At 58.1% G+C, this 23,280-nt stretch overlaps 1 protein-coding gene across 1 annotated transcript; it reads left to right on the top strand.

The window, feature by feature from the left end:
- Window positions 1-448: 448 nt before the first annotated feature.
- On the top strand, window positions 449-22,217 carry NCS1 (neuronal calcium sensor 1). Its single transcript, XM_064728134.1, has 8 exons — window positions 449-798; window positions 13,666-13,690; window positions 15,561-15,699; window positions 16,167-16,245; window positions 16,357-16,445; window positions 16,727-16,804; window positions 17,526-17,642; window positions 18,262-22,217. The coding sequence occupies exons 1-7, from the start codon at window positions 735-737 to the stop codon at window positions 17,622-17,624; spliced, it is 573 nt and encodes a 190-aa protein (XP_064584204.1). The 5' UTR covers window positions 449-734; the 3' UTR covers window positions 17,625-17,642; window positions 18,262-22,217.
- Window positions 22,218-23,280: the final 1,063 nt, after the last annotated feature.

Below are 23,280 nucleotides of genomic sequence, written 5' to 3'. Positions count from 1 at the left end.
GAGCTCTGAGGTATTCACCGGGCTGAACAAACCCAGCCCTCAGCCTGAACATCCTGAGCTGAAAGGGACCCACATGGACCCGACTCCTCCACGTGGGGAACAAACCCCTCTTCATCTGGGGAGCCCATGAGTTGGAAAATGCTTCTACAACTGGAGGCATTGATGTCCCACCAAGGTCACCCCCAGACGCCGAGCTCAGCCTTGCTCCAGGCTCTGTATTCCCACCGCCATCACCCCTCGAGCAGGACCCCGATTCCCGACATTTCCCTCCGAGCGTTTCCCCGCGGGGCGGCTCGGGGGGGTCTGGAATCCCCCTCCCTCCGGGCTCCTCCCGCCTTTGGCAGCGGCGGGGCCGTGCGGAGCCCCCTCCCCATCCCCATCGCCATCCCCATGGCGCTCCCGCAGCGCGGGGCGGGGCGCGCCGCCCCCCCGCCCCTCCGCGCCCCCGCGCCCGCTCCGCGCCCGGCGGCGGAGGGCGGGGAGGGCGCGTGGAGCCGGGGACACGCACACGGACACGGACACGCACACGGGCACGGACACGGACACGCACACGCAGCGCGGCCCCGCAGCGCGGCTCTGCGGCCAAACCCCGCCAACAAAGACCCCTCCGCCCCGCTCGCCGCCGCCCCCCCGGGATGTAGCCGGGCCGGGAGCCCCAGCGAGGCAGCGGCCCCGCCGCTCCGTGCCCCGCAGCGAGGCCGGGAGGCGGCGGGCTCACCGGCGCTGCCGCCACCATGGGCAAATCCAACAGCAAGTTGAAGCCTGAAGTTGTGGAAGAGCTGACCAGGAAAACGTACTGTGAGTGCCCGGGGGGCTGCCGGGGGGATGCCGGGGGTGCGGTGGGATCCGCGCTGCCCCCGGGCCGGTGCCGCGGCGAGCGGCGGCTCCTGCGGGGCCGCTCCCGGGGAGGGCGCAGGCTCGGCCGGGCTTTGTTGGAAGAATTCAGGGATTGGCCTGGGAGGAGGAAAAAACCCATAAGGCAGCAGAGACACGGAGAGGGGCAGCGAGCCAGGGGAACGCGCTGGTTTTTTACGAAAACCATCCTCCGTGGCCTATTTCTGAGCCTCCGGGAACGGCGGGGCCAGGGCCGCATCCTGCTCGCCCGGCGGAGCATCGCGCCCTCCATCCCGCCCCCCGGCCCTGCCCCGAGCATCCTTCCCCGGGCTGCCCGGGCCCGGTATCCCGGCAGGGCCCGCCGCGGGGCTTGTGGTGCCCGCGCTGCCTCCCCGGAGCCCGGCAGCAGCTCCCGGAGCAGGGTGCCGGGCCTCTGGGCGCCTTCCAAAGTTTGGGTGCGTTACTTGGAGGGGTTCCCTTTGTTATTGCGCTCTGAAGTGGAGAGAAGAGCCCGACACCGGCGAGTTCGATATTTATCTGAGTATCTCAGTATCGGTTTAATAACCTGATTTTCTGAACGAGTGGCTTTCCCGTCTGGACCTCCACCGTAATCTAATTAACGTGGCTGGTGCCTCAGCCATCCAGTTTTAGAAAAATCATTTTTTTCCCTGAAGGATGCACAAAGGAAACAAAGGCTTTGGTGGCTCAAGTTTGCCTCCCCGCTTGCAGGTCGCAGATATTCCCCGAACGTGCAGCAGACCTGCGAGCTCTCCCCTCTGTCATTGCTGCAGTCCCACGGCAGCGCTTACCCAAAAAGGCAATAGATTAGGATGCAGCAAGTTCTCCCATATGGAGAAGAGGCAATTGTGGTGCATTGCACAACCCTACATGCGGGGTTGCTCTGTGCCTGGCACAGCAGAGGGCAGGTGCTGGGGGCATGTCCGCAGTGCCCAGCCGGGTGTGATGGGAGCAGAGGTTGGGGTACCCGGGCTGGGCTGCCTCAGAGTGCTGGGGGCAGGGAGCCGTGAGAAGGTGGCGGTGCCAGGTGGGCACAGCCCCCGCTGGAGCTGAGCTGGGTTTGCTGTCCTCACTGCAGCTGTCGCCCACGGCGGGAGCAGCCGCGCCGGGCCAGGTGCCGGCAGTGCTGTGCTGCAATCGCCGCGGGCTTTGCAGCCGCTGTGCCGAGCTGGTCTCACATGCAGGGGGATCTGGGAGCTGCCAGCCCCAGCACAGCCCTGCCTGCTGGGGATCTCCTGTGTGCTGGGCTTTCTGCACACCTGGGGTGGCTCCCCTGCCCAGGAAGGTGCCAGCACCAGTGGGGCTGACGCGGGGCACACAGGCAGTGCTGCCCCACGCCTCACTTGCAGCCAAAGCCAGCCAAACACAGCGCTGATGAAACCCACATCTTTGGGCACAGGGATATCTCTTAGCTGGATAAGGCCAGCAGGTCATTGCTTTTTTGAATCACTTCATTCCCAACTTTCTGCTCCTCTCTTTTGGGTGCCCTCCTCTTTCTACTGCATCCTTTCCAAGAAAGATTGTGGTCCTCTGATCCCTCTCTCAATGAGTTTCCAGTCTGGAGCTCTGCCTGCCTGCTCTGGACCTCTCACTGCCTTTTTTTAAAGATTCCTGTACCTGTGCAGGTGAGGCAGCAGCACCCAGCAGCACGTGGCCCTTTGCATGGCTGGAGTGTGGTGCAGCATCCCAACGTGCCCCAGCAGCATGTGGCTGGTGTGTGGTGCCTGTCAGGGAGAGCTGTCACTGATTCCAGGGCCTGTTTGTTGAGCTCTGCTCATTCCACCTCTCGTCTCTGGGATTAATTACTTTTGCTGTGCGCCTCTGCCCCTTCTCTGCAGCTGTCAAGGCGAGCGTGCATTCCCTTGTCTGGTGAAGGCTTCGCAGGGCCTCTGGTTTATCTTCAGACCATGGGAGATTGGAAAGATACCAATTTCCTGCTGTGTTTTGGGGAAGCCAGGCAGAGGGGAGGCAGGTAGGAGGGCACTGTGCTGAGTACAGTGGGAGGAACTGATCCAGGCCCCTGTGCTGTGGCTGGTGGAACAGCTGGAGCAGGGGGCACACAAATCATACACACAAATCCATGGCCTGCTCAAGAATTTCTGGGGGCCTGCTTGGAAAAGGTTTTTTTTTCCACAGCATGTTGATGTTTTGGCACATTTCTGGCAGACACTAGAGCATCCCTGGCCTGTGCTGCCTGTCCCATGTCCTGCCACATTGCTGAGCCAGTGCTGTCCCTGCCTTGTGTGTGGTGCTGTTCCTGCTGGTGCTCCAGCACATCTGGGCAGATGTCTCCAGCAGCCCGAGGTGATGGGAGCCTGCATTAGTGCCAGGGAGGTTCCTGTGGCAGTGTGAGCCGTGCCTGTGGTACGTGAGGGCTTCTCCCACGCTGGGATTTCCTTCCATTGCATCAGTTTCTGCTTGTATGGATTTCCACACAAAACAAAGCAAATACCAAAAAGGCCCCTCTCAGTTCTGCAGGATCAAAGGGAAATGTCACCACCTCTCTCTGACCCACATGGTTTTTCTGCTAATTTATCTCATCCATGGCACACAGAGGACATCTGCTTCTCCTCGGTGTTCTTCAGTGTTTGGTGGCTTCTTGTGTCCCCTCTGAGCTCTCCATCTCCTGTTTGTGGTGTTTCTCTGGCCTTGCCTCAGCTGCAGCAATCCTGAGCAGAGCAGGAGGTGGGAGCAGCCAGGAGAGGAGCAGGGGAAGGCTCAGGTGCCAGGGCAGCTGTGGAGAGGCAGGTTGAGCTGAGGATACTGCAGGGCAGCCATCAAGAGCCTCTGTGAGTGTGAGAAATGTTTTCCTGTGTGCATTCAGGGCAGGTTGTCCCAGGCCATGCTGGGAGCTGGACATGGAAAGGCAGGAGCCTGGAAACCTCATCCTTGGCTCCCCTCCCCACTCTGCTCCTGACTTCCAGTGCTGGGGGCCAGATTTTAATGGCACTTGGACACCTCAAGGCGCAGAAGGGCATCTTTGGAGGGCTGGCTGCCCAAGGCCTGTTGGGTTGGACCCATCTCCGTGTGCCTTTCTGTGTCTCTGGGCACCTGAATGCCCAGGAGTACCTGGCAATGCCAAGCTCCACCGTCTGCCAGGGCTGTTTAACCCTCCTTGGAGACCAGGCTGGTGCCACACAGGAGCGTGCAGGAGAAGTCAATGTTGAGGGATTGCAATTCTGAATAATAAATTATGTAATTCTTTGTGCTTTCATAGATCCTTTCATTGAAAAGTGCTTGATAATAATTAATTTATTAATCCTCCTGATGCCTCTTTGGGATAGCTCAGAGATGCAGTTTGGTGGTGTGTCCCAGGTGGAGACTTGAAGAACCACCATCCTCTCTGGATCACACCCTCTTCCATGGGGATTTAAACGTGAGCTTAACTTGGGCCAGGAGCTCATGGCTTAAGGCCACAGTGGGATTTGGGATTGTGTTTAAGAACCTTGTGGGGCCACAGTCAGATGGTTCTGCTCAGGTGGAGATTTATGAAGGTCCTGAGGTGTGGCTGCAGCCTGAATGAAGTTGTGGGAACACAAAACATGTCCTGGGTGGAAAGGACTTGCTGTGGGGAGAGAAACACAGTTCTGAGTGTCCCTACTCACAGCAGCACTCCCAGGCCAGGAAGCCTTAAAACCATGAGGCAGTTTTAAAAACATGCACTTGTTTCAGAACAGCACCTTTTAGCTCTTTTTTCCCAGTCATTCTGGGGAAGATTGGCTTTCAGGGTTCCCTTGCACAGCTGTTGGTGGTGTCCAGACCCAGCTCAGTGTTATTTTTGAGGCTGCAATAGCTGAGCAATCAGGCATGCTCAGAGCTGTGCCGGTGCAGCAGCGTGGCTCTGGGGTCAGGATGGTTGGGGATGCTGCTCCTGCTGCTCCTGAGGCCACAGTGGGGCTCAGGTGAAGGTTTGGGGGTCACATTTAGGGTGCCAAAATGACAGCCAGGCTGCAGAGTGGGTGCGAGGAAGATGCTCTTTTCCCAAGAACCGCATCCCACCCACTGTGATCTATTTTGTGGATTTTTCAACTCACTCCAGCATCATCGTTTTCTGCTCTTTCACAATAAGCCACAAAATTGGCTCCATTGCTCGACAGTAATGCAGGGAATTAAAGGGCATTAGTTTAAGAGCAAACTATAAACATATTGATTTGTAGTTACAGGGGAATGTGGTGGCGGGTGGAATTCTCTGGGAAAGGAAAGGAAATTCTACGACTGCAGCAGTTTTCAGCCAGGAAAATGGATTGGTTCCTTGCAGGCTGAGCCAGGCTGGGGCTTTGCTCCATCGTGCCACCACAGTGCTGAGGAAATGAGCTGGCTGGGGCAGTGGGCAGGAGCAGAGGAGGGACCTTGGTACCTCCCCCACTGCTGCTGGTTTATTTTTAGCCTCCAAAGTGTTTGGCCCCAGGCTCTGGGTATCTCTGCCAGGTTGGTTTGTGTTGAAATCCCTCCTGTTGCTCACCCAGCAGAAAGCAGGGTGAGCTGGCCAGGTGGCTACAGACCTGTTATCCCTCAGTGGTGAGGGATGGGTGAGATTGTCACTGTGGGTGACTTTTAACAGGGCTTGGAGTGACAGGAATGGCTTCAAACTGACAGAGAGCAGGGTTAGATGGGATATCAGAAAGAAATTCTTCCCTGTGAGGGTGGTGAGGCCCTGGCACAGGTTGCCCAGAGAAGCTGTGGCTGTTCCATCCCTGGAAGTGTCCAAGGCTGGGTTGGTTTGGGGCACTGGGGATGGGCAGGAGGTGCCAGAGGGATGCCCAGGGGCTGGAGTTTGTTTGGGGCCTGGTTTTGCTGCAGCCAGAGCTGTGAAGGGTTTGCTGTGGTGCAGGTTCACTGCAAGGTCGATGTGGACCTGCTGTGCTGGTGCTCTGGAGGCATCTCCAGCTCCTCCTCCAAGGCAACCCCAACCTGCTCCCTGTGAATCCAACCCAGAGCATCCCACATGCCCATGGACCTGGGGCTCCATAGATGCAAAAAAAAAAGTTTTGGGGTTTCAGCAGCAAGCTTTGAGGAATCCCTGCAGTGTCTGGGAGGTTCTTGCAGTGCCAGGGTGGGCAGGGGGAGCCATGACCGACACCCTGAGGGTTCCCTCTGCGGCAGAGCGGAGCAGCCGTCCCTGCTGGCCACACTCACTGCTGCTGCTCCAGCATCACAAGAATCACATTTCATTTATCCCCTGACATGTTAATGGATCTGCTTAACCACTCTCCTGACCTTTGCTGCTGCCGCTATAATTAAGGTTGTGAAACAAGAGGCTCTGAAGGCATCAAAGGCAGCGGCTGCTCCAGGGAGGAGCCTCTGGGCGCGCTCACTCCGATATCGGGGTGACATTTGTGGGGTCGCTTTGTTCCTCCTTCCCCTCCTTGTTCTCCTGGATGTTCCAGGGAGCTGGGTGTCCAGGGAAGGCAGGGGTCACACCCTGGGCAGGGGTGGCCGTGGGGGCTGAGCCCTGGGCATGGTCTGTGTGATTCCATCACCATCACTGCCATGGGCTCCCCAGCACAGGGCTCCCTCCCCACACCTCCTGCTGGAAGCAGGGCTGCCTCTGCTTCATCCACCTGTTTCTGCAGCATCTTCTGATCGATGGAGCTGCTTCTGATCTTCTGGTGGAGCTGCTGTGGGTCCCTGTGTCACCCTTCAGTGCACAGTGATGACTGCAAGAGACCAGGAGGGCAGCAGAGGTGGCCCTGCTGCCGGCAAGGCTTTGCCTTGAGCATCCTCCTGACCTTCCCATGGCTCCAGGGAGTGATGGCTGAGCCAGAGGCACTTCCTTCCTACTGCCCACACTGGTCTGGAGGGAGTTTTCTCCTCTGCCCAGGGCAGGAATTATTCCTTGGGTTGGGGATGGCACCTTGGAGTGCCAGAGCACACTGAGATCCCTGTGGCCAAGGGATGGGTTAAGCAGGTGGCAGGACACAGCTGCCTCTGCTCCATCCCTGCTCCAGCAGCACTGGGAACCCTCTGCCCCTCCAGGCACTGCTGCATTGGCTCGTGGGGAAGCTGGGATTCCATCCTGGGATAGACCTGCCCCAGGCACCAGCTCCTGCTGTGGGGCTGCTCCAGCCTGGTTCATTAATTTCCAAATGAAGGCACTGTCTTTGCCCTTCCTCTCCTGCCTTTGCTTCAAAGAACAACTTCTGCTTTTTCCCTAAACCCAATTTCCAAAGCCTAATGTCGGGCCCTTAAATATTTAATAAAGTCTAAAAAGGATTTCAGCTGCATATTGGCTTTCCTGTTGGTACCAGCCCCGGGGGAGATGAGAGCTGCTCATGGACCTGTTTATCCAGCCTGGGAGCAAGGCAGACCACTAATGGCAACGCTGGAGAGGAGGGTGCCAAACACCCTGGTGCTGCTGTGAGCATGGCTCTGTGTCCCAGAGTAACAAATGACACCAATAACTCTGTCAGGCTCGAGCTCAGATGTCCTGGAGGTGCTGGTGATGCCTGTGTGTGATGGGGAGAGAAAAGCTGGGATGGGGATGTCCCCCTGTGACAGGCAGGCAGCCCTGGCTGTGTTGGGGCTGCTCCCAAATCCCTTGGGCATGTTGCAGGGATGGGCTCCCACACAGGGACACTCTGGTGTGTGGGTGATATCCCAGGAGGAGGGATGGGCACGGGGTGAGCTGGGGGAACAGAGATTGGGGCAAGCTGGGAGCAGAAGAAAATGGCATCAGTCACATTCCAGCAACAGCTGTTAGCATGGGGGTGACCCTGGTGCCTCAGTCAGTCATGTTTTAGTGCCCCTGCCCCAGAGCTGGCCCTGTGTCCCTGGGAGCAGGAGCAAAGCCCAGCCAGGGGTGCTGTGGTGACCCCAGAGCTGGCAGAGATCACAGGATTAGGACATCATTAAGGAGTTCAACCTGAATTTTAAGGAGACCACATCATCAGGACCAAACTACCCAAATTTCCAAAGTGCTGACGTGTGGTGTATCCTAAAAGTTACTGTGACCAAACAGGGACCTGAGTGAGCTGTGAGTGCCCCAGGATGGGCTGATGGACAGACCCAGGGGAGGACTGAGCCCGTGGCAGCCTGCAAGAGTTCACCCCATCCCTCCACCACCGTGCAGCTCCCGTGGGCACTGGGCTCTGTGCTGGAACTGGGGCTGTGCACTGGGAGATCCCTGTGCTAATGCTCAGCTGTCCCTGAGTGCTTCCCCCTGACTGCCCCAAACTGCACAGAGCCACCTGACAGCCCAGACTGCCAGCCAGGCCTGGCATGCAGGGCACCTTGCTGTCTCTGCAGGGAGGTGCCCATTCTGCACCAGGCAATTTTGGGGGCTGGATGAAATCCCCAGTGCTGCACTCACCTGCAACAGCGGCTGCTGTGCTCTTGGCTGAGGGTTCTGTAGGGACAAGGCCTGGAGCTGGGGATGATCCCCGAGGCTGGGGTGTGTTTAGTTTAGCCCAGGTAACTCGCTTTGCAGAGCCAGGGCTGGCCCTGGGCCGGGTCCCCCTGTGCAAACCCACAGAACCTCGCTGTGTCCCTGTTGGCAGTGTGAAATCTGCACTGAGTGCCTGCTGTACCGAGCTGGGGTCACTCCGAGGGACCAGGGGCGAATTCTGCAGGGGCTGTGCAGACCCTGATGCCGACTCTGTGATTCTGGGGCTGGAATGCAGCGGGGTGAGCACACACACACACACACACACAAAATGCTGAGCCGGGCAGGAGGGAGCGGGCGCTCCTAATGGCTCAATATTAACATTTTGATGGTGTGAGAGTGCAGTTTGTATCAGATTGACGCTCAGAAAATTCTTAAATACGTGTTTCGGCAGGACGAGGGGCGGAGTGTGTTTGGCACGGACTGCAGGGTGTGCGGGGCCGCATGAGTACCCCGGGCTCGTCCGCATCGGCCCCATTAATTCACGCATGGGCACCCAATTAACACACACATGAGCGCACAATTAATAATTTGCATACGAGCACCCAGCTGGGTTTATGCATGGCTGCCCAGCGAATTCCCGCTGGATTACACGCTGCTGCTCCGTGCATGGGCGCTCCGGCTGTTGATGCATGAGTGCCCAATTAATTGGCGCACGTGGCTGCAATTAGCTCATGCCTGAATGTCCAATTAATTCATGCATGAGCACCTGATGCATTCACACCTGAGTGCCCAATTAGTACGTGCACAAGTGTGCTATCTCCTAATTACACTAATTTACACATGAGTGCCCAATTAGCTCACGCAGGAGTGCCCAGCGAACGGACGTGTGACTGCTGAATTAATCCGTGCATGAGCGCTCTGTGAATTCATGAATGCCCCAAAAAAATGGATGCATGAGCCCCCAGCTGGTTCGTGCATGAGCTGCCCTCGCACTCTCGCTGCAGCACCCGGGCGGTTCATGCATGAGCACCCAATTAGTTCACCTAGAATTATGCATAATTTATGCACGAGTGCCCAATTAGCCCACGCATGATGTCCCGCTGTGTTTTTGCATGAGTGGCCCTCTGGCTCAGGCATGGGTGCCCACTTGGTTCGTGCATAAATGCCCCATTCCTTCACGCCCGAGCGCCCATTGTGGGTGTTTAATTCCCCCCGGCCTGGACACTGCTCTGAGCACCCCAAGCCGGTTTAGGCAGCCCCAAACCCGATGGGAGCCCCATTTTGGGGTGATGTGCCGGCTCCCCCAGACTGGGATGCCCGGGGGACCCTGTGAAGGAGCCACAGCAGATCCCTGGGGGAAATAAATGCCACAGGGCTGACCCAGTGTGTGCTGCTGGCACAGCCCATGAGCTGGCATGGTTGCAGTGCCCTGTGGCACTGAGAGAAGCATTTTGTGCCTGGAAATAATTAACTGGTTTCCCCGATAAGGCTGCGGTGCCCCGCGGGATCAGAGGGGCAGCTGGGGCAAGGGGGAACCTGTGGGGGCTCAGGGGAGATTCCTCACTGCTGCTGCGTGGGGACGGTGCTTGCTGAGCCTCCGGGAAGCCAAACCTGCACCAGCACAGAGCCGTGCCCTGGTTCTGGCACACGGAGCTGAGCTGGGTGTGCACAGCCCTGATCGGGGTGCAGCCCTGCGGCGTGGCCAAATCCCTGCCCTGCACACAGGGGAAGGGATGTCAGCACAAAACAAACCCCTGGGGGGCTGAAGCATCACTTCACCTCCTGCATCCCGCCGTGACCAGGGGTTCCTGAACCATTTGAACCCAGGTTCTGCCGCCCCGCTGTCCAGCGAGCTCCCTGCGGCAGGGCAGGGATGGGGATTTGCAGTCCAGGGTCCCTTCTCTCCTCTCCCCTCTGCCTGGAGAACACAAATTAACAGGCTTGAGCACTGATTAACCAGAGCTGGTTCTTGCTGCAGTGGCAGCTGGCTGGTGGGAGGAGAGGGGGCCCGCGGAGGGCGGGTGGTGACGGAGCTGTCACTCCTCGCCTGTGCCACTGGCATTGATGGAGCGGTGGGGGAGAGGCCTGGGGGGGAGAGCCAGGTAGCGGCATCTGCGGGGAGGGGGCTGCGGCTGCTCCGAGGCTCTGCCCTGTGTGAGAGAGACGCCGAAACCTTCTCACTGAGGTGGGATAGGAAAGGAATAGACCGGCGGAGAGAGAGGGCCCTTGGATGGGGTCTGGCCGTGTGGGGCAGCTCCTGAGCCGCTCTGGGTGCCTGTCCCTCTCCCTGTCCCCGCTCCTGCCTTGAGTGTCCCATGTTCTCCCGTTCTTTGCGGGGCTGCGTTGGGGGCTCCGTGCTCGGCGATGCCTCTGCCAGCGCTGCGGTTCATTACCAACGATAACGCTGCCTTTATTAGCGCCTTTCATCCCCGAGCAGCCCGGGGCACGCCGCTACTAACGAGCTGCTACGGGCACTATTTATAGCCCGGCCCGGAGCGCGGCACGGCGGCTGAGCCCGGCTCTGGCCCGGGTGGGAGCCGGACCTGCTCCAGTGAGGGGCTCTGGGGGGCTGCTGTGGGTCACTCCCTTGCTCTGGGGGGGATGCTGTGGATCACCCCCTTGTTTTGGGGGGATGCTGGGTTTCACCCCTTGCTCTGGGGCGCTGTGGGTCACCCCCTGCTCTGGAGGGATGCGTGGGTCATCCCCTTGCTCTGGGGGCTGCTGTGGGTCACCCCCTTGTTTTGGGGGGATGCTGTGGGTCACCCCCTTGCTCTGGGGGGAATGCTGTGGGTCACCCCCTTGCTCTGGGGGGATGCTGTGGGTCACCCCCTTGCTCTGGGGGGATGCTGTGGGTCATCCCCTTATTCTGGGGGGTCGGGGGCACGCCTGGCCGAGGTTTATATGGCTGAGAATTGATGTGTGTGGGTTCAGCACCGCGCTATGATCGATGCTGCGGAAGGAAATGCAGCACAGGGAGTGCCTGTGAGCCCAGCTGGGTAATGCGGGGTAGAGGGACAGCCCTGTCCCCACTGTGTCCCCAGCCTCGGGACAGCCACACACTCAGTAGCGTATCCCCAAGGCTTCTGTGGCTGCAAGTCGGGTATTAGCATTCCTAATCGGTGCCACAGGAGTGTGACCCCAGCAGGGCTGGGAGGTGGCAGCCGGGAAGTCATCGCCTGTCCTGGATCATTACAGCAGGTACAGAGAGGCAGGTACTGCTCAGCCACTGCATCAGGCCTGGGGTGGTTCCCCTGGGGACACTCTGCCCCTGGTCAGACGGGAGATTTGGTGGCAGTGGAGGGGCGAACCCAGAGCTGGGTGTTTTTCCAAGGCCTGCGAGATGAGGCCACGCTCCCACCCCAGGACAAACCCCACGGATTCCCCACACCCAAAGCTGGAGGAGAGGCAGCGGTTCCAGCGTGCTGGAGGAGGGATGGGCTCCGTGTGGCTCCATGCCAGGATGCACATTAGCAATTCCCTCCTCGGGAGCCCTGTGCTGATTCCCAGCCTGGCACCTGAGCGGTTCCCCCGTCGGAAAAGCCTCTCCTGGGAGCATCACACATCTCCTGCAGCACGGCACGAGGGGAGCTGGCTCCGGCCCTCCCTCCCGAGCTGGCATTACCAGCATTTCTCCCGAACTAAAAAAAGCACAAATTTCTTAATTGTTTCCTGCTGGAGTTGAAAGGCAGCTCCCGGGCCCAGAATAGCTCGGTGGGGGAAAAGCAGCCGAACAAGAGAGAGCAGAAAACGATTTGCCTGGAGGGGCTGAGCCGAGCTCTGACTGCAGCCCCGGCTGCTGCTGCGCTGCATTTTGCCTGCCCCGAGGGCTCGCCATCATCCTCCTCCTCCCACCTGCCCCCCTTGGTGCCTGTGGGTGCCCGGGCCTGCAGAGCTGGTGCCTGGGGCATCCCCTGGGCATCCTCAGGGTGGAGGTCAGGCCTGGTGCCTCAATGCAGGTGAGGGCAGGGAGGTGTGCTCCTCTTGGAGATGTCACTCAGCATCTCTCTTTTGGAAGGACGCTTCTGTGCAAGCCTTTTTTTGTTTTTTGGGATGGGGAAATCCCTTGGAACTGCTGTGATTGATGTTTTAGCCCACCCCAGCTTGGCTGCTGGGTGCAGTGTGTCCTTCCTGCCTCCCTCCTGCCAAGAGACTGCTGTGTGCCCAAACCAAACATCCCTCCAAATCCCTGCTGTGGCACTGCCAAAGCCCTCCATGTCCTTCATCCCAGATGCTGAGCATCCCTGTGCCTGTGTCCCCTCTCCTGGGGAGCTGCTGTCTGACACCCCATGGTGCTACAGAGGGTGCTGCTTTGGCTGAACCTCAGGGAAAATGGGGAATTGAGGGATCTGCCCCTCCAGCGACCCCAGTGCTGGGCTGGAGGGACCCTCCAATGCATGGGGACAGCCTTGGGCACAGAAATTCCCGCTGACAGGGATGCAGGAGCCAGAATCCAGCTGGTGATGAGGTGGGAGCTGTTGTGTGCCCTCCTGGCTGCCCCAGCCCTCACCTCTGAGCTCTGCACCTTCTGCCAGGCACGTCACAAATCTTCTTGATGGAAAATTGCTTGCTTTATTTTTCTTGCCATCCAAGGTAATTGGCATCTGTTGGTGTGTCCTCGGTCTCTATTTTTATCGGCTGCTTGCACATTGACATCTCCACTCGCCTCATTATCCCCGCGCCTTTCAGACCCGCGGCTCTTTTATCGCTATTTAGATGCAAAGGAAATGACAAAAGAGGCCGTTCCCCCCTGTGCCCACCTGCTGGCACCTGTGGGGAGGCTCAGGCACAGCTCCTGCACTGGGACACGCAGTGACAAGTGCCAGCCCTGCCCAGCATCCCTCAGAGCCTTCCCTCTGCTGAGGACATCGTTCATCTCAGCAGCTGCCCCTTGGTGGGGACACTTGGGGTTGCCAGTGCTGTGTGTTTGCTGGTTTGTTGTATTTTGGGGGTTTTTCAGAGCCCAGTGTGCTGGGATGGGTTTGATGATGTTTATCCAGCTGGTACCTGGGGGATGCCAACCCTGTGCTCACCTTCAGTGTGCCAGGGCCAGGCAAGTCCCTTCCCTGAGCCACCTCCAGGCAGATGTTTTTGGGGATGTTTTGGCTCTGGGAAGATGAGGCAGCAGGGCCAGATCCTCCCCAGGCATGATCAGCTTGTCCCCTTCATGTTCCTTCATGGTTCTGCACTCCCTGAACACAACACAGGGAGTCTCTCTGGTTTTGGGGGTCCCCAGCACCTGCAGCCCTGGCCCCATGCACCACCTGGGCTGGCCCAGGCTGTGCCTCAAAAGCATTTTCTGCCACATGGGGAAAGCTTGGCAGCTCATGGAGCCAGTGAGGCCTGGGGCATCCCCCAGGGAATTCATTGCTGGGAGCCCCAGAGCATTCCCCAGGGAATTCACTGGTGGGCAGTGCAGAGGAACAGCTGGCACTGCAAAAGCACTAAATTTCTGTCTCTTTTTTCTTCTTTTCTCCTGTTTTCTCTTGCAGTCACAGAGAAGGAGGTGCAGCAGTGGTGAGTGCCTGCCATGGGGGTGAGCTGGGGCATGGGGCTGTGGGCAGGGGACAGGAGCTGGTGGCACTCAGCCAGCATTGCAGGGCAGGGTGGGACATGCAGGAGGTGTGGGCAGTGCCCCTGTATTGGGGTGCAGGTGCTGCCTCATACAGGGGAGAGCAGAAAATAGAGGGATTTTCCTGGCACACCCTGTGCAAGGGCTGGGTTCTAGTGGCTCTTCCCTCCCCATATGAGCAGCCAAAGAGTGTGGGGACATGGGGACTGTCCAGCTGGTGACCTGGTGCAGGAGGCTGCTGCTGTCCCTTTGGCAGCAGAGGCTCTCAGGGTAGGATCCACAGTTTCTCTCACCCCACTGAACACAGCGCCCTAGAAAAGCCACTGCTTCCCTTTCATCTCCCTATCCCACCAGTCAAGGTTTGCTTTCTTTATCTGTCTCTCTCTGCTCCTTCCCCCCCACGATGAGTCATAGCTGCAGCAGATGAAGAAGATGTCACCGGCGCTTCTTCGCTTTCCCACCTCGCCACCCCCTTCCCCTCCTCCTCCAGCCCTTGTCCCGCTGCAGCGGGCGCCTGACAGATCTGGGCGAGGGCTTGCATAACATCCCCGTACCCCACGTGGTGCCCATGTGGTGCCACATGCTCCCTCCATGCCCCCTGCACGGTGCCCACACCCACGGAGCCACCGAGCCCCTTCCCTCCGGCCCAGCTGCGCTTTCCAGCCAGATCCAGCCTGGAGCTGGCACCGAGGGGTTTTGGGGTGCTAAAGCATTGATGGGTTTTGGGAGTGACCTGGGCTGTGCCACCTGAGGACACAGGAACCTCACTGTGTGCTCCAGCTCATCTGAGCAGCTTTCATTTGGGGTCGTGCAAAAATTATCACAGAATATCATGAATTGGAAGGGACTCGAGCATCAGCATAAATCCAACTCTTGGTTCTGCACATCCCGAGAATCCCATGTGCCTGCAAGTGTTGTCCAAACACTTCTTGACCTCTGGCATGCTTGGTGCCATCACCACTTCCCTGGGGAGCCTGTTCCAGTGCCCAGCCACCCTCACAGACCTCAGTGGTCACTGTGCCATTGTTTTTTGCCAGGCATTGCTGGCATTGCTGCCAGTCCTGGCTGTGCAGTGGGTCCCTGTCACCTCCCGTGTCCCAGTGTTCAACACAAGCCTGGTTGTGGCCCCTGTGGGCTGGCAGCAGGTCGGAGCAGTGCAGTGGGCATCACTTGGTGTCACTGGTGCCACTCACTGCTTGTGTCATCACTTGGTGTCACTGGTGCCACTCACTGCCTGTCCCCTCTGCCACCCTCACTGTGGTGCCCACAGGGACCTCATCCACAGGGCTGGGGTGCTGTGGGTGGGTGATGGCTGTGGTGGTGTTCACAGGGGTGTTAGAATAAGGGAAGAGATGAGGATCTGACTCCATGTTTCAGAAGGCTTGATTTATTATTTTATTATATATATTATATTAAAAGTATACTAAAAGAATAGAAGAAAGGATTTCATCAGAAGGATGGCTAAGAATAGAAAAAGAATGATAACAAAGGCTTGTGATTGACTGAGACAGTCTGGACAGCTGCACTGTGATTGGCCATTAATTAGAAACACCACATGAGACCAATCACAGATGCACCTGTTGCATTCCACAGCAGCAGATAATCAATGTTTACATTTTGCTCCTGAGGCCTCTCAGCTTCTCAGGAGAAAAAATCCTAAGGAAAGGATTTTTCAGAAAATATCCTGGCTACAGATGGGAGTGACACAGGGAGCACCTGGGGACCTCCCCAGCTCCAGCCCACTGCAGCACTGGGGAGAACCTCCCAAATCAGTGGGGAGCCCTCCTGGGCCCATGCTGTGCCCTCCACCCACAGGTACAAGGGCTTTATCAAGGACTGTCCCAGCGGGCAGCTCGATGCCGCCGGCTTCCAGAAGATCTACAAGCAATTCTTCCCCTTCGGAGACCCAACCAAATTCGCCACCTTTGTTTTCAATGTCTTCGATGAGAACAAGGTAAGTCTGGGATCCAGAGGCTCAGTCCAGGGGGGTCAGGGCTGGGCCCGTGGTGATGGTGGGATGGGTTTGGGATGTGTCTGCCTGGCATTGGAGGAGCAGAATATTCCAGCACTTCCTGGGGTGTGAAATTGCAGTGGTGCAGCTGGAGAGAGCCCCTGTGCTTATTTTAGTTGGGGAGAATCATGTGGGGAAGGGCAATGAGGTGGCAAAGCAGGAAAGGAGAAGTGGTGTTCTGGTGCCCTGACAAAAGCCCATTCCTGTGGTGCCCCCTGCATTCCAGAGCTGCTCCTGCTGGGATGTTCTGGGTGCTGGATCACAGTGCTGGGGATGAACATGCATCACTCCTCCCTCCCTGCTGCCTTTTGGGATGTGCCCCCCTGAGGGGATACATGGGCAGGGAGGGCTTTGCTGGGCAGGAATGGCCTCAGCAGCCTGACCCCTCCTTTCCTGCTTTCCTCGCCCAGGATGGGAGGATCGAGTTCTCAGAGTTCATCCAGGCGCTGTCGGTCACCTCCCGGGGCACGCTGGACGAGAAGCTGAGGTGTAAGTGCTGCCCAGGGGCTGCTGCTGGGCTCAGCCCCACAGGGTGCTGGGTGTGTGTCCATGTCCAGGGTGGGGCACAGTCCCAGCCCCTTGGGCTGCTCTGTCTCACAGGGGCGTTCAAGCTGTACGACCTGGACAACGATGGATACATCACGAGGAACGAGATGCTGGACATTGTGGATGCCATTTATCAGATGGTGGTAAGAGGGGCAAGCAGGGCCTGCTGGGCTGGAGCTCAGCTCTGTGGGAATGCTGAAACACCCCCAGTTCCTTCTTTGGCCTCTTTTGATGGGGGGTTGTGACCATCGTGGCCATCATGGCCAGGGCAGTGTCTGGATCTGGTCCTGAGGGTGGTTCTGGTGCCAAGTTTGTCCCCTTGCACCCTGTCCTGATGTGTGTGGGGGGGACAATCCTCACCTGGGGACACCCTCCAGGCATGGCACAGGTGGGTGTGTGACCTGGCCCTGTCCTGCTGCTGCAGGGGAACACAGTGGAGCTTCCTGAGGAGGAGAACACACCAGAGAAGAGGGTGGATCGGATTTTTGCCATGATGGACAAGGTGAGGATGCTTGTGGGTTTTTCCCCTGTGGCCAAGGGATTTAGGAAGTGCTGTGGGTCCCTTTACTGCATCTTGACTCCTGCAGGTGCCTTCTTGTCCTACCAACACAAGATCTCAGCTGCTGGCAAGGTCACTGTGGGATGCCCACATCCCTCTGGGATCCCTGTATCCATTTCAGGGTCACTGTGGGATGCCCACATCCCTCTGGGATCCCTGTGTGCATTTCAGGATCACTGTGAGATGCCCACATCCCTCTGGGATCCCTGCGTGCATTTCAGGATCACTGTGGGATGCCACATCCTCTGGGATCCCTGTGTGCATTTCAGGATCTCTGTGAGATGCCCACATCCTCTGGGACCCTGTCCATTCAGGGTCACTGTGGGATGCCCACATCCCTCTGGGATCCCTGTACCCATTTCAGGGTCACTGTGGGATACCCACATCCCTCTGGGATCCCTGTACCCATTTCAGGGTCACTGTGGGATGCCCACATCCCTCTGGGATCCCTGTACCCATTTCAGGGTCACTCTGGGATACCCACATCCCTCTGGGATCTCTCTGTACCCATTTCAGGCTCTCCAGGGTGGCATTGTCCCCTCCATGGGTGACTCAGTGGGGAAACCGAGGCTGAGGCAGCGGGGTGGGGAGGGTGCATGGGCTGGTGTGGTTGTGCCAGGTGCCCAGCTGGGTGCAGCAGTGCAGTGACAGGAGTGTTTTGCAGAATGCAGACGGGAAGCTGACGCTGCAGGAGTTTCAGGAGGGCTCCAAGGCCGACCCCTCCATCGTGCAGGCGCTCTCCCTCTACGATGGGCTCGTATAGTCCCGGGGCCGAGCGGCGGTGAGTGAGTGCGGCCCCAAATCCCCCGTCCCCACCTCCCTCAGCACAGGCAGCTCATTCTCCTCTGCTGGAGCACCAAAACCTGGATATCCCCCCAAATCCCAGGGGGATTGGTGCCCCCATTCTGATGGGTTTCTCCCAGTATCACAGAGCCCCCTCAGACCTCATCCCACGGAGATGGAAAGGTTTGCCTGCAGCACAGCTCGTGCCCTCAGCAGCAGATGTGGCTGCACAGGAGGCAGGGAGGCAGCTGGTGTGCTGGGGGCATGGGGACACTCCAGAGACAGATTATATTAAATGGTTTATTTATCTTTTATCTTATTATGTTATGCCCTGGAGCTGGTTTGGCACGGCAGTGCCAGGGACACTGGTTCACAGCATCATACAGGTGCTGGGCTGAGCATCCCATGGTCCTTGCTGTGTTCTGTGGACCTGAGTCCCTTGGAGTGTTTTTCGTCATCACAGTCCAGGAGTGTCCTGGGGGTGGGATGTTTTTAACCCCACTGGAGTTTTGTTATTTTCAATATCTGTTTCCTGAGATGGCTCTGTGCTGAGACGGCCACAGGGATTTCTGGCCGTGCTTCTCACCCCGTTTCCCTTCTCCCCACCTCTCCTGCAGATGCCTGGGGGAAGATGCTCTCCGTGCCATCCGACCACCGCCGTGCGAAGCTTGCCTGTCCCTCCCGGCCTCCCTTTCTGTCCTGCGAGCAAGGAGTGCCCTCAAAGCGCGAGCTCAGCCCTCTCCGCGCTCCGAACCAGCCGCTGCCATCGCCAAACTCCGCTTTTCCCGAGCGCTCCCCGCGCCAGGGCCGGCTCTGGGCGGCAGCGCGGAGCTCGGGGAGCGCTGGGGCATCGCCGCGGGCAGAGCCCCCTCCGAGCCCCTCTGCTCCCTTTGCCCACATCTCCGGATGGCACCGCGGATGCGCCGGCGGGGAGGAGCCCCAAGGTACCGGGGACGGCCGGGGAGGCACCGACGGCCATTGGGGACAGAGTCCTGGCGTCACCCGCGACGCCGCTGGCAGCCCGGCTCGGCTCACTAGGGATATATATTATATTATTATTTTATTTTTTCTGGTGAGACAGTATTGTGCTTTTTTTTTGGTTTGGTTTTTTTTGTTGGTTTTTTTGGGTTTTTTTGCCCCCCCTTCCGGTGGAAAAAAAAGTGAGGCTTTTTTTTATATGCCTATCTCGACGATCGATATCCTTATTTATTTGTTGTAAATGTTGCTGCTGTGTTTTGTCTCTCGTGTGTGTGTGTGTCCACCCACCCAGGTGAGGATTTGTAAGGTTTACATGCTCGTACACTATTGCGGGGACCCGGGAGCCTGCAATAACAATGAAGCCAAAAATCTGCCTTCCCCCTGTCCTCCCACCCCTCACATCCCGAGCTCCGTGGGCTGGCTGCTGTTTGGAGGGGATGCTGTAGCTTCTTTTCCTCTCCCTGTTCCCCTGTTCCCTGCATTTTCCTGTTCACCCTCTGGGGGCTCAGTGAGGGCTCACTCAGCCCCAACTCTGAGCAGACCAAGCTCCATCCCTGAACTGAGCAGGGCGAGGAAACTGCTGGGCACCACAACATCCCTGTTTCCTTCATTCCCTTCATTTTCTCACTGCATGAAAAAGTATTAATGGAGCCCAGAGCTGGGTTTTGCTTTCAGGCAGATTCCTTTGCTGTGTTCTGCTTTGCAATGGTGGGAAGGTGTTTGGTGGTGGCTGTGACCCATCCTGTGTGCCCAAGGGGCAGCTTTGCTCTGTCTTGCAGGGACAGGGTGACAGGGGAGTGCCAGGCTGGGCTGAGCACAGCTCAGGGTGGCTCCTTTCCCCACCGCTCCCACAGGACATGGGAGGTTTGCTGTGACCCCAAATGGAGCCACTTGCACCCACCTTGTAGGAGGCAAAGGGCTGGGAATTTACACCTGGGGACACTGAGCTGCAGCCTCAGGCCTGCAGGGCCCCTCCAAACTCCATCAGCACCCAGCTCCCCTCTGGGATGTGCCCCCAGCTCAGCCCACACCGTGGGGCACAGTTGGCATCTCTGCTGGAGAAAAGGAGAGCTGTGAAAAAAAGGAGAGCTGTGCATTCCCTCAGGAGCAGAGTGCAAGAAGCCTCTGGGACCCCTGAAGCCACCCTGGGGCCTCACCCTTCCATCTCTGGCCCAGCTGATGGCAGCAGCATCTTCCCACCCAGCTGTGTCCCAGCTGCTGTGGCTGAGCCCAGACACAGGACTGTCCCCTGGCAGGGGGAGGTGACATCTGCCTGTGGGGGACAGTGTGACAGTGTCTCACCATGCAGGAGACAAGGTGGTGCCTCAGCATTCCCTGAGTCCTCCTGGCATGGCAGGGACAGATGTCCCAGCCAAGGGGTGCTGGTTCTTCACCGAGCAGCCCCACTCCCCAGCTTTGGGATTTTGTGCTTGTGGAACTTCTTGATGCCCGTAAAAACCACCTTTCCCATCCCCAAGGAGACTGACCTCACATCCACGTGCAATATTTCTGCCTCTGCTGCAGTTCCTGCCCTGAGGATGCCCCTGTTTCACTGTGGGGGTGCTTCTGGAGGGGGTCCCTCACTCACTCCCATGGAAACCTCCTTCTCCTTGTTGCTCTGTGGCCAAAATGCAACTCTCTGGGGTAGGTTTTTGCAGTGCCTGCAACTTGTTGAATGCTCATCTGCCAGACTGGTCCCCTCCTGGTGCCAATCAATGTTCCCAATGAATGTGACACTGCTGTAATCACCTCTGCTGATGAATGATGGCCCCTGCCACATTTGACAGAGTTCCCAGGCAAAGGCACGTTCACTCTGACACTGTTCCCTTGGAAAGCTTTCAATTTTTGGAGGACCTGTCGTGGGTTGAGCTCCATCAGTGCCCACAGATGTGTCCCCAGGGACTCAGCCCTGCCAGGGCTCCTGGCACACTGCATTTTGCCCCAGTGTTCCCCCTTGGCTGTGGATTTGGGACCCTGGCTTGGATTCTCCTAGTCTCACTTTTGGGGAGCACTGAGGGCCCCCAATTCCTCCTGACTGCCACCAGGATCTTGGTATCACTGAGAATAAGGCTTGGAGCATCTCGTGCTTGGAAATGTCGGCCTTAACCTCCTCGTGCCTCAGTTTCCCCTCAGTGGAGTGGCTGGGGTGAGCCCTCCCCCTCTGAAAGCAGTTTGGGGTCTGTGCTGGGTATGGCTCAGGGCTGTGGGCACGGGGCTTGGCAGGACCCACCAGGCACCAGGCACTGCAGGACAGCAGGAACAGTGCAGGGAACGCTGGGTTTGTCAGTGAGTCTGTAATCCCAGCCTTGTCTTACACCTGCTCACGATGGAACAGACAGCAAGCCCTGGTTTGTCTCTGTGCCTGTCCCAAATAGAGCCCTGGCCATGGGAAGGGGGCCCCCAGCACAGCCAGGCAGAGGTGAGGCTCCAGCCCTGGTCACTGTGGCATGTGCCCCCTCTCATTTGTCCCTGTCAGTGTTGCCCCATTAAATGCCATGTCTGTACTTTCCTTTCTTTTCACTTTTCTGTCTGTGTGCTGACTGTTGCTGCTTTGTGTCTGTCTTTCCTTGAGCTCTGGGGCTGGGCTGGGCTGAGCTGTTTCCCCCAGGAGCAAGAACGTGGGAGGGGGCTCTGGGGGCAGATTCCCCCCTGCCCTCTCCTCACAGCACAAACCAGGACCCACGAGAGAGAGAAGGGAAGGGGTTTTCCTCTGGAGCAGGCTGTTAATTAATGCAATTTATAACGAGACCAGGCTGGTCCCAGGAGCGCTCTCCACTGGGTTGGTGCAGGGGGGTGTTTGCTCATGGGGGACCCCAGCCCCTGCTTGTGCCAGGCACCAGCTGCATCTCACCCTCCCTCACAGGAGCCTGTTGGTTCTTCCTGTGCCATCAGGACACCCCATTCCTGTGGGATGGGAGGAGCCCAGCCCAGGTCACTGCTCCTCACTGGGATGCAGCTCCCAGAGGGTGGAATTGTCCTGGGGTTTTGGGATCTGGGTTTGAGCCCCACTTGGAGCAGGGCCAGGCATGGCGTGGGGGCAGCTGAAATCACTGGCAGAGCTGCCCCCTTGCCATGTATTTAGGGCTGGGGGTCATTTGGGATGGGCTCACTGTCCCCATCCAGGGAGGAGATTTAGTGAGAGCATCTTTCACCTGTCCTCTCCAAGGGCATTGGAGGGGAGGGTCTGGCTGGGACAGAAATAAGGGCTGAGAGCAAAGTAGGGAGCTGATGGCTCCAGCCTCAGTGCACAGTTTTGGGGTCTCAGTTCCACATTTCAGCCCTGCCTATTCCAGCAGCGCTGCAGCAAAATCATCCTTCCCTTCTCTCTCTGCTCCCCTGGCCACCAGCCCTGGGCTGGGTGCCCTGTGCCACTGCCCAGGGGGTGGCTGAGCCCTGGGCTGGGAAGCAGCAGCTCCAGCAAAGAGCCTTGTTTGTGGAGATGAAGCCTGTGTGTGTCTCGGCTTGCATGCCCCGCTGCCTTGTCTTGAGATGAATTCAAGAGCAAACCAAGCAAATGAAACAGTTTAATAACAGAACAAAACAAAACCCAGGAACTTTGTGACAGTGGAAATAAAAGCTTAATGACAGTAATGAAGTGGCAGTGGTCTGTGATGTGCTGTGGGATATGGGGGGGATCATGGGGGTCCCCAAAGCTGCCCTGGCACCCAGTGGGGCTGGGAGCTGGGCTGGAGGTGCCATAATCCTGTGTCCCAAGCCCAGGGCAGTGATGGCACCAGCACAGGTGTAAACAGGGATGCCCTGGGCTCTGTGGGCAGGCACTGTGCCCTCACTGTGATGAGCTGCCAGGAATCAGCTCCAGGCATCCCATACAGGGCTCTTCCCACCTCCTTTTACCCAGACACAGCTTTCCCTGCCAGGTCCCATCCTCACACAGTGCCTGCACCCCTTTTTCCTTGTACAATGAAGACACAGCCATGAGCCCATGGGCTCTGTCCCAGTCCCCTCTGAGCCCCCTCATTGATGCAGCGGGCTGGGAGCCATTGGGTCACTGTTGGCAGACAGTGCCTGCAGAGGAATCTTGATACAAATATTCCACAATCGTGTCCCAGTGCCTGGCGGTGCCCCTTGGCAGCCCCCTGCTCCTGGCAGGGCTCACAGGGGGCTCACAGCCTCTCACGTGCAGCCTTGGCCATTCTGCTGTGCCAGCTCTCCTGGAAGCGAGCCCTGCGGGGCCTCCCTGGCAGCCACAGCCCCGTGTCTGCTCCCCTAACGAGGCTGGTGACTAATTGTTCTCAGGAGGCCAGAGGAGATGCCCTAATGGTCTGAACAAGGGGGCTGTGTTTGTGCAGGGGTGCTTTGTGCCAGCGCATGGTGGCAGCTCCCAGGGATTCCTCCCCTGTGCCATGGCATGGGCAGGGCAGGCACAGGCTCCAAACCACAGTGGTCACCCAGAGCTGTGCATTTACCCCAGCAGGGAAGGGGTTAAAGCCCAGCTAACAGGTGGGACTGGGAGCACTGGTGGGTGTGGGAAGGGCTGGCTGGGATTAATTTGATGATGAGGAGAAGCTGTTGGGGTTTATTTTGTGCCAGTAGTGCTGGTGCTCCCTGCCAGGGTGCAGGACGGATCTGGCATGCAGGCTGGGGATGCTCCAAGGTAGGTTTGGTGGCACTGTGGGGCTGGGAGTGCAAACTCTGGG

Source organism: Zonotrichia leucophrys, chromosome 17 (genome assembly GCF_028769735.1).
Source record: "Zonotrichia leucophrys gambelii isolate GWCS_2022_RI chromosome 17, RI_Zleu_2.0, whole genome shotgun sequence".
In the NCBI taxonomy this organism is placed as follows: domain Eukaryota; kingdom Metazoa; phylum Chordata; class Aves; order Passeriformes; family Passerellidae; genus Zonotrichia; species Zonotrichia leucophrys.
Note: the sequence above shows the minus strand (reverse complement) of the source record. Positions and strands in the feature narration are given on the sequence as shown.